We start from the raw sequence: 10,184 nt of genomic DNA on the forward strand, positions 1-10,184 counted from the left end.
CATGTGAATGGAAACAGTTCATTTTTGTCTGAACAAAAGTCTATTAAAAAGCACACTGAAAGGCATACACACAATAATAAAATCTATAAAATAAGAAAAAAAGGCATAAAGGTATCCCAAATTCAACCCCTAAGTACATAACTAAGTAAAACATATATATGTCCACACAAAAACTTGCAAACAAATTTCATAACAGTATTATTCATAATAGGGTTAAAAACTGCTAACAATCTGTCTACCACAAGCAAGTAATTCAGCAATAGGTAAGCAGAGCCACACAGACTACACATAAGAGAACCTCAAAAAATCATGTGAATAAAAAAACTAGATGCTAGAAACCACAACATTCCATTTCTGATTCCATCTATGTGAAATGTCCAGAAAAGGCAAATTTACAGAGAAAGTGGGCTAATGGCTGCATGATCCTGGGAACTGGGAGTTAACTGTAAAAAGGCAGATGGGATCTTGGGGGCAGGGGGATGTGGAGAAGTTAACTTAAAAACCTTGGAAACCCAATTTGTGATTATTTACTGCACCACTCAGTACAGCAGTTAAAAACATCAAAACTGCACCTGAAACGAGTGAACTTTATGAAATATAAAGTACATCTCAATAAAGCTATTGTTTTAATGGGCAGGGACAGACTAGTCATAAAATGAGACATGACAAAGGAAGCAGACAAGCTGGGTGACAGCTGACCCCTTGAGTGATAACCTCACAGCCTGATGCCAGCAAGATCACCACATCTTCCCAAAAGGCCTGCTAGGAGTAAGGCTTCCTGGTCACTCTTCAAAGTACTCTTTCAGAAAAACAAACGCCTGTAACATCAGCTCCAGGAAACACACACACACACACACACACACACACACACACAATTTGAAAAAAAAAAAAAGCCTTTTAAAAAAAATGAGCTCTACCAAGCATGGTGGCGCACGCCTTTAATCCCAGCACTCGAGAGGTAAAAGCTGGTAGAGCTCTGTGAGTTCGTCTAGTCTACATAGTGAGTTCCAGGTCAGCTGGAGCTATAGGTCTCAAAAAAGACCCCCTCCCCAAAAAAGAGTTCCTGAAACCTAAAATTATTGGGAAGGGCTAGCGTTAGTCATAGTAATACCCTCTGTCACTTATCTCTTGATTTTAGTCAAATTCAAGGTGTGCCAACTAAACCTAAACTTTATTTTTAAATAGGAATGTGTCGAGAAGACAAGAGCCCTAGGCTGGTGGTTATAAAGGGCTGAATTTCATAGTTCTGTCCCTGCTGACAGTAGATGTGGGTTGCTTTTGTTTACCCTGACAGGGACCTGTTCCTAGAAGTACCTTCATTGCTGCTCCCACCTGTATAATCAAGTTAGTCTGAGGAGATAACACCACTTAGGTTTATTTGAGTTTCATTTACAGGCTTTTTTAAAAAATCCTGCAAGTTTTCATGCCCATAAACTTAATTTCTTCTGATGTCACCCATATTCCATACTGATACTTCTCAAATATTAGCACTGTGCACTCCCACCCCAATAAGGGGCATTAAACCTAGGCATCTGGCACACTAGTCAAGACCTTCGCCACTGAGCCATACCTTTTAAATATGGATGAGTGTTTTGCCTGCATATATGTCAGTGCACCCATGCAAGTAATGTCCACAGAGGACAGAAAAGCGTGTCAGATCCCTTGGAACCTGGAACTAAAGTTATGGATGGCTATTAACTGCCAGGGGGAGCTGAGAACCAAACTCAGGTCCTCTGCAAGAGCAGCAGTGTTCAATCACTGAGCCATCTCACCAGCACCAGGAATTCTTAAAGCAATGTAATGTACTAGGTTTCACTTCACTGAACTTTTGCTACTGTAATATCAGTAAGCATTACCACCTGGATCTTTCCATGTGGTACAAGGTTTATATTTACATAGTTTTTAAAAATGGAGTTAACTCAGGGTGTGGTGGCACGCCTTTAATCCCAGCACTCACAGCTCCCCACATGTGGGCTAACAACTGTCTGCAACTCTCGTTCCAGGGGATCCGATGTCCTCTTCTGTCCTCCGCAGGCATTGCACCACATGGGTGCATCTACATTCATTCAGGCTTAACACTCATACACATAGAAAAACAAAAAAACAGCACTGGGCGTGGTGGTGCATGCCTTTAAGAAAAAAGAAAAATACTCTTTATCAATGTTTTGATAGCTCCTAGCTACAGCCTTGTTACATAGAAATAGCTACATCTGTCAGTTGAGAAACTGCAAATCAATTCTGCCAAACTGAGTAGGAAACAGTTTTCCTAGTTCTGTACAAAACAAGGAGAACTGGTTAATTTTACAGCACTTTCCATAAATTGACCTCTAGAGTAAATCAGATACACCTGTATTTTAAAGTGAGCGGAACAGGGGAAGAATGGGGGAAGGGTGAGGCGCAGTTTAATAAGCGATCCAGACACACTGCCTAGGGTGAACATCACGTGGTGGTCTTGGGGCTGTCGTGGTCACAAAAACATGTGCACCAAATCAAAATTTAATTACACTGCACAGCACCGCCCGAGTTGTGTTTCATATTTTATCAACTCTTTGCTTTTGACAGGCCAGTTTCCTGAAGGAGAGTTCCAAGAATTGAAAAGTTACAACACCCACATACCAGAGTGTTTCCTGAATTTTGTTACAGGAAGTGGCATCTGTTGTAATTTTAACATTTACTTCCCAGGAAAAGTCCCATTTAAAATTTCCTATTGAACATCATTTGCTCTACAATACACCTAGGCAATGCTTTTATTAAACAAGCAGCTTTCGTTTCAGTTTCAATCTTAGGACACAGTCACCACCAATTCACAGTTCTAACTCTTCCCAGAGCAGAACAGCAGCACTGATGAACTTGGGGTAGGGCTTGGGGGAAGAAGGTGGCTTAGTAGTTTGGGAGGGAGCTGACAGCATTAATTGTAAGCATCAGTACAACAGGCAGTTCAACATTTCAGTGATCAAGTGTAATGCTGATGGAGTTAGTTTCCATTCTCTGCTAGCCTCAGGTGGGGGTGGGGGCAGGAGAGAAAGTGTGTACCTAAATACATCTTAAATAAAACTTTAACTGGTTCTAGTCAGGTCCTGTCTTACACTATCAGTAGGAAAAGCAGATACAGGGGCCTCTAGCCTCAGGGCCAGCAAGGTTCCACCCAGGCTCCACCCAAGACCTGACCAATCAGCATCTCTGGGGGAAGGGGAGCCAAAGTGGTTTTAAGAAGCACTATGGTGATTCCTGTGTTTAACCAACTTTGAGGGCCTTGAACCTCAAATAACCACATCACCCCTAAAATATTCCTTTACTTTTATCTGTTTAGTTGCCAATCCTGAAGTAAGTAATAGTGAAAAAATCAGATCCTTTGGATAAAATAACTTCCAGCAAGTGACTGAAGAGTCACACAACCTTTACTGTTCCCTAGATCTTCAACAGAGCACTAGGCCAGCAGGTCCCCAAGTACAATCCTATGAGACCCAGAAAAGCGAAGACAACTCAGATCACCAGCAAACCCCATGGGTGCCCAGCCCTTCAAAACAATAATGCCTAATCTCAAAATAAACATAATTTAAGTATCAACAAAAATTTTTCCTCTGCTGGGTGTGGTGGCACACGCCTTTGATCCCAGCACTCTGCAGGCAGAGGCAGGTAGATCTCTGTGAGTTCAAGGCCAGCTTGGTCTACATAGTGAGTTCCAAGTCAGCTGGGGCTACAGGGAGACCCTGTCTTAAAGAAACAAACAAACAAAAAAACCTTCCGTTGTTTACTTCAGTTCCTTTGGACAAGATAATGTCACTACTGAGATTTCCTGTTAATACCTTAAATCTAATACCAAATTCCTGCCTTGAGAATTCAACAGGTGTTTAAGCCAGTTAAATTAAAAACAAAGCTAATAAACCAACACAAGAAAACAGACTTTTAGAAAAGTACCAGACTCTCGAGATCCCATATCCACAGGCTGTGGCCATCAGGTTAAGCTTTAACTCATGGTGGATAGATAGGAGAGGGGAAAGTTTGCTCAGGGGAAGGAGCCTCAACACTGATCCCTGCAGAGACCTAGAAGTCAGCATTTGTGGACTAAAGTTAATCTTTACTTTTGGTTCCCCAGGGCATTAAACCCAAAAGTTATAAATTTTTTTCTATTAATCTAAACTTCAACTAATACTCTTTTCTTTCTTTTATTTTTACTTATTTATTTTTGAGACAGGTTCTCAGTATGTAACCCTGGCTGACCTGGAACTTGCTATGTAGACCAGGCTGGCCTCAAACTCAGAGATCTGCGTGCACCACCACGCTAAGCAATTGATGCATCTATATTTCAGGACACCACACAGTCTACCTGCTGTATTATTTTGTTTGGATCAATGCATTTGTTACATCTATCATAAACTGAACTGAGAGAATCTGAAGCAGAGCTAGAACAGCTTCTCCTTCAGCTGTTCCTCACTTTTTCACATACAAAAGTAGGTAAACCATTTAACCTGTAATTTATGCACTCCCTATATATCAATAATGCATAAGTGGACCCAGACACAGAAATGATACTCCAGCTCTACATGTTTGTGTTTCTGAGCCACGAAATCTGAAAAACTTTCCCAGAAGTACAAATATCATTTCCATGATATTTCACATACAGAATTGAAATATGCTGATTTGTCAGCCCTGAAAAACAAATAAAATAGATAACTTTGCAAACAGGAAAAAACTAAGTTTATCTAGGTAGAAGCAGTCAAGTTGTATATTACATCGCAAAGCTATTCAGTAACTTATTTCCTCTGTTCTACAGCTATCAGGTAATGCAGAAGCTTGGATGGTCGAGACAAATAAGTAGCAAGACCAAGAAAGAAATGTACTCTCACATCCATGATTAAATTCTAGTTTTTCAGTCAAGCTTGGTGGCATACACCTTTAATCCCAGCATCGTGAGGCAGAGGCAGCTGGAGTTCAGGGAGTTCCAGGTCAGCCTGGTCTATATAGCAAGTTCCAGGTTAACCAGGGCTATACAGTGAGGCACTGTCTCAAAAAAACTATTTTTCATCTCTGAATATATTTGAAATTTTAAATATTGTCATGCAGAATTCATTCCATCTCATTTTCAAGCATAGGTCCATCCAGCTATGGTCTGCCATTTCAAGGCACAGAATCACCTAGATCTTTTAAGAGATCATTTCCATTAATTTTGCCAAACAACATCCCCATGAGCCAGCTGTCTTTGAGAAAATATGACTCATGGCTCCCTCAGTCTTCATCAAGGAAGAAGTGCTAGACTGTGAGTCAGGAAGCTCAGACTAAGCTCTCAGGATCTAGAAAGGACTCACTGAAAAGACCTGTTTGTGCCTCTTCTGTCAAAGGCACTGGTGGCAAAAGCATCATGGAGGTGAGGGGGATGGGTTTGAGAACCTTTACAGTCAAAGGACTGCATACATCCTTCCCCTCAACAAATCTCTTCCTTGAACTACACTTTCCAAAGGAAAGTAATAACCTTCTCTCATTCAAACAGAGCTCCTTTGCATTCATGAGTTTTCTCCCCAGGCAATCAGTAGCTCCAAAGTCAGAGGTGGAAGCACAGGGTGGGTCAAACTGGTTCACTACCAGTTCATAAGCAGCCCTTTTTGCACCAGGAAAGTTTCCCTCACCAGAATCAAAGAGAGCCACTAAAAACTGGCTTCATATTAATCTTGGGAACAATCTGACTTTACTTCTTTATTGACTTTTGGAAGCTTCATTAACATTAAGTCAAATTCAAAAGAAAAAAAAACTGTAGAAGTGACTAGACCTAATTTCCTTTGGCTGTTTGTCTGGAAGGGATTCTTTTGAGATGTGATTTCAGTCACCAAAAGCAACTCTCTCCCAAAGAAGCAAGTTTAACTCTCCCAGACACCCTTCTCCAAATTGTGGGCACGATCCAGGGTGATGCAGGCAGCACCCTGGCTGGTCTTGAACTTGCAGCTATCCTCCTGCCTCTGCTTCAAGGCACCCTTTAAAACTAGTTAATTCCTGACAGTAGTTACATATTCCATTCTAGAATTCAGAGACTGCTTCAGTGAGGGAGTTGGGGGAGCTGAAGATTCAGACCAGCACCCCCCCCTTTTTTTTCTATCAGTCTTGCTCCTGAGCATGAAGCAAGTTAATACAATTGGAAAAGATTCATACACTGTTAGGTTTACTAATTTTTATACTTTCATAAAGAACAGTCTCCCCATAAAGATTTTAGGCTCTGGAAACTAATGCTGTAACCATTTCATATTAAAAAAAGCAAGTTTCTAATAGTTCTCTCAAAGTATTAGCGGCTGTGTATACATTATGTTTGCAAGTTCCAAAGAAACCCACACTCTTAAGTCCTGGAACACACAGCATATGCCTAGCTGCAACTACTATATTCTGACTACTTCTTTCCAACTCCAATCCTCAATAAACTAAATGTTTTCAAAATATCAACAAAAAAATCCTATTTTTTTTCAAAATTAAGACAATTTATATGATAGTCAACAAAAGTTCCATTTCTAAGAAATCTACCACAAAAGCAAAACAAAAAAGTTTCTACTTTCAGAGGAATATATAACCTTAATTTTAAAACAGTCCACAAGACAGAAATACTTAGTTCGCTCATCATTCATCTACATGCTATTTAGATGCACAATAAAACTACTGTGATTAAACACTGAACTGTGAATCTCTAAGTTCAATGAGACTGACAATCCAAATTAATTGTCCCAAGAGCAAACATATCCTCTTTGTCACATATGGCTCATGGCTTTACTGTGTAAGATTACATATCACAAATAATGCTTTGGTTTCTCTTAGCACTATTCACAGAAACTTGGCCTGGCTCTCCAGTTTCCCTGAAATCCAAAAATATCTTGGAATCTTTTCCATAAATTCTGCCTTTGAATCTCAAAGATTATCTAATCTCGTACACAGCACAATAAGAATAAACTTGGGCTACATTCAAGGTATAACTAAAGGGATATTTACAACATGATATATACTCTCAATACACAGGCTAAGAAAACAACAGACATAATGGCCGGCCTTGTGGCTTTGTTTCCAACTACATGGCATGTGGGGTAAGCCAGGCAGATCATGAGAAATAATGTACAGGCCTTCTATTTTAATTGCTAACATGCTGAGTGACCACACTGATAACTCAGATAATAACATTTTGCAGGAAAGCAATCTTAGCAGAAATGACTTTTTGTATTCTTACACTGAGGCTCTGCAGCATGCATTAAAGAGGCTGCATGACATGTAAGCCAGGAAGTGCTGCAGAGTCCATCTGGGGTCAGGCGAGTTCCACCTATGTGACCTCAGGCAAGAAACACCCTGAGCCTCAGTTTCCTTTACTAGCAAATGTAGATAAAAGTACTTATCTATTTAGGTGACCAAGAAGAGTCAAGGAGGTAATCCAATTACAGCAGCTTAACGCTGCGGCTGGCACACAAGGTATCCAATTTACCCTTTATCTCACTTTACTTCTGTCATTAGTTTGAGGGCTCAGGCATTGGAACAATCAAACCTGGGTTCAAATCCCCATGCTCTGCCAGTGTTAACTATTTCATAGACCAAGGTGTCTTAATCACAGCTTCTGTGCCATGGGCTCCTGGGGCAGGCAGTGTGATGAATAATGGCTCTCTCTGGATAATCTATTTAATATACTAATAAAATATATAGGAATACAAAGGAAACAAATTATATGGAAGTATACTTTCCAAAATATTTTAAAGTAATGGTACAGTATTAGGTTTTTCTTTATTACTTACCAAACAAGATAAAGCAGTTCCTTAATTTTACACGGAGTAAATATAAGAGACTACTTTTAAGACACCTGCAGTAACTGTAATGACATTATGAAACTCTATGTGGTTTCTCTTTGTGGCAACAGCTCAAGTACTGGAACTATAGGGGTTTTTGTCTATTTCCACTCAAAGAAACACTCTTTTTTTCAGTTAGAGTTTAGCAAAAGTGAAGATGCAACTTGTTTCTCATTCCAGTTTTCTACTCCTTGGCTCCATTAGGAACCCCTTTCTTAGAACAATTAGTAAAACGGAGGCAGAAGCTGAGCCACTGAGATGAGGATTAAGTATTTTAAAAAGCAGGTAGCACTCTGGTGGTTCTCTATTTTAGAGTTCTTTCCTTCCTAGAAAGTTCCATCTCCTAGGAAAAAAGATTTAAAGTCCCATCTACTCAATCTTCAACATCTATGCTTCTATTGCTCTCCCATGATCGGAGTTTTCAAACTTACAATAAGTTTCGCTTAGCCTCCAGAAACATCTCCAAACCACTATCCTACATCAAGTATTATTCTGAAGAGACTTCCTGTTATTGCATATGGTGCAGCCCCACTTTCTGGCAAAAGTCTAAAATAACGTATGAACGCCTCTTTAGGTTCCCTTACCTCTGCTGTCTCAACTAAAATGAAATCACACCGAACAGCTTCGCTCTTACAGCAATCACCCGTGCTTGGTCCTCGCTGTTTTTAACGTTCATTACAAAACCGGTGGCCAGCGCGCAAAGTCGGGCTGCGGTTCTTACAATAGCGCTTCTCTGACAGCAACTGCGGTCCATCACCCTCTCCCCTCCAGCAACCCCGCGCGGTCCCGCTCTTTGCCTACTCAGCACAGTCACTCAAGCTGTTCCGTTTTATGTGGAATCGTCCATTCCAGCAGGGAAATCTTCACTCGCTCACCAGGCAAACTCTCTCCCACCCTCTCCTGGGCCAATTCTATTTTCCAGAAAGTTATCGTTCCAAATTCCGTTCTAGATACCAATCGAGCGATCAGCAGGAACAAACGGATAGGTGCACAAAGAACGTCAAGGAAAATTTAGACACCCGCAGACAAGTGAAATCAAAAGCATTCCCCGAAAAATAACGGTTATTTGGGGGAGGGGGACAAGAGCTGGATCTAGAACTTTAACACTAACTTTTCGGGCACTCGCTCTCCGGACCATGCAGCCGTCCCGAGGGGTGCCCAAACTGTCCCGACAGTCAGGGAGTGCGGCGAGGGCGATGACAAAGCTGCTCCGGCGATCCTCGCCGGCCTCCCCCGCCGCCCATCCCGCCTCTCCCGGGTCGCCGACCGGTCTCCAAAGTTTCTCGCGCCCGCCTCACCTGGAGCGGGCTGCCATGGCTCGGCTTACAGCGCCCGGCGTCGCGCGTCCATCAGAGCCTGCGCCCCGCGGGCCCCGCTGCCAGCGCCGTTCCGCACCGGCCAGCCCCGGCCGACGCTCCTTCGCAAACGCCTGAGCCGCGGCGACTACCTGATCGGAGCCGGCGTCCGGGCCGCTGCGTCCTCAGCACCGCCCCCGCCTCCCGGCGCATTGGCTCGCGCTAATCCTGATGGACATCCGGGCACTCCGCGGCCGCACCTCCCACGAGTCCGGAGCGATGCGGTCCGCCCCGCGCTGCCCACCGCCCTCGCCGCCCCCGGGTCCCCGCAGCCTGCCGGCTCTGCTCCCCGGCCGCGGCCGCTGGAGCCCGCCCCGAGTTCCCGGGGAAGGCGAACGGCTCTCGGGCCACCCCTTGAAGCGGCCCGAGTTCGCCGGGATTCCCCCGTCAGGAAAGGGATGGTGGTACGGCCCGCCTCTTTAAAAGGGCAGGGCGCTCGCGGCCCCCGACGCTGGGTCCCGCGGCTGTGGGGCCGCTGCGGCCGTGTGCAAACTCACGCCGCCAGACACACGCCTAAACCGCGCCGCGGACTGCGGCTTGGCCTCCCGCGCTCCGGATAGTCGCGCTCCCGAGCCCACCCGGGAGCAGGGGGCCAAACCGCAGCCCCGAACCGTGACCACTGCTTCCGAGGATCACTGCGGGGCTGACAGTGAGGAAAGGGCAGGAAACACACACGTTTGCTTTAGCTTCACTTTCAGTTTTGATTTTAGCGCATAGAGATGTTTACAAAACGACTTCCCTTTGGGGGCAACAGGCAGATTACACCGAAAACAGTCACTGAGGCAGGTCTCCAAGAAAGTTAACCCCCCCCCGCAATAAAAAAGGATGCAAACCAACAATATAGGCAACACTGGGAACCAGGAAAGGCATTAAACCATGCCTGAAACAAGCAGTGAAGGACTGCGCCGGGCAGTGATGCAGGGAGCGTGCTTCAGCATCGCAAGGACCGGCTTGCTGGCGCTGGAAACCCTTAGAGGAAGCCTGTGCACTCCCCTTTCGACTCAATATTGCACATCTCACAGACAGTCCA

The 10,184-nt window shown here is 43.8% G+C and overlaps 1 protein-coding gene across 4 annotated transcripts in view; it reads right to left on the minus strand.

Moving 5' to 3' along the window:
- Aff1 (AF4/FMR2 family member 1) overlaps window positions 1-9,471 on the minus strand; it is a 136,843-nt gene extending 127,372 nt beyond the window's left edge. For 2 of the 4 annotated variants that reach the window (XM_029555306.1, XM_029555304.1), the window contains exon 1: window positions 9,098-9,465. Coding sequence is in view for 2 of the 4 variants with exons in the window: in XM_029555304.1 (XP_029411164.1) it covers window positions 9,098-9,114 (17 nt within the window). In the remaining 2 variants the exon portion in view is untranslated. Of the gene's footprint in view, window positions 1-8,383; window positions 8,518-9,097 lie in introns of those variants that run through there. The other 2 variants (XM_008851746.3, XM_029555305.1) reach the window with 2 other exon arrangements.
- Between the last annotated feature and the right edge of the window lie 713 nt (window positions 9,472-10,184).

The sequence above is a fragment of the Nannospalax galili genome, unplaced genomic scaffold (assembly GCF_000622305.1).
Source record: "Nannospalax galili isolate Female #2095 unplaced genomic scaffold, S.galili_v1.0 scaffold405, whole genome shotgun sequence".
Taxonomy (NCBI): domain Eukaryota; kingdom Metazoa; phylum Chordata; class Mammalia; order Rodentia; family Spalacidae; genus Nannospalax; species Nannospalax galili.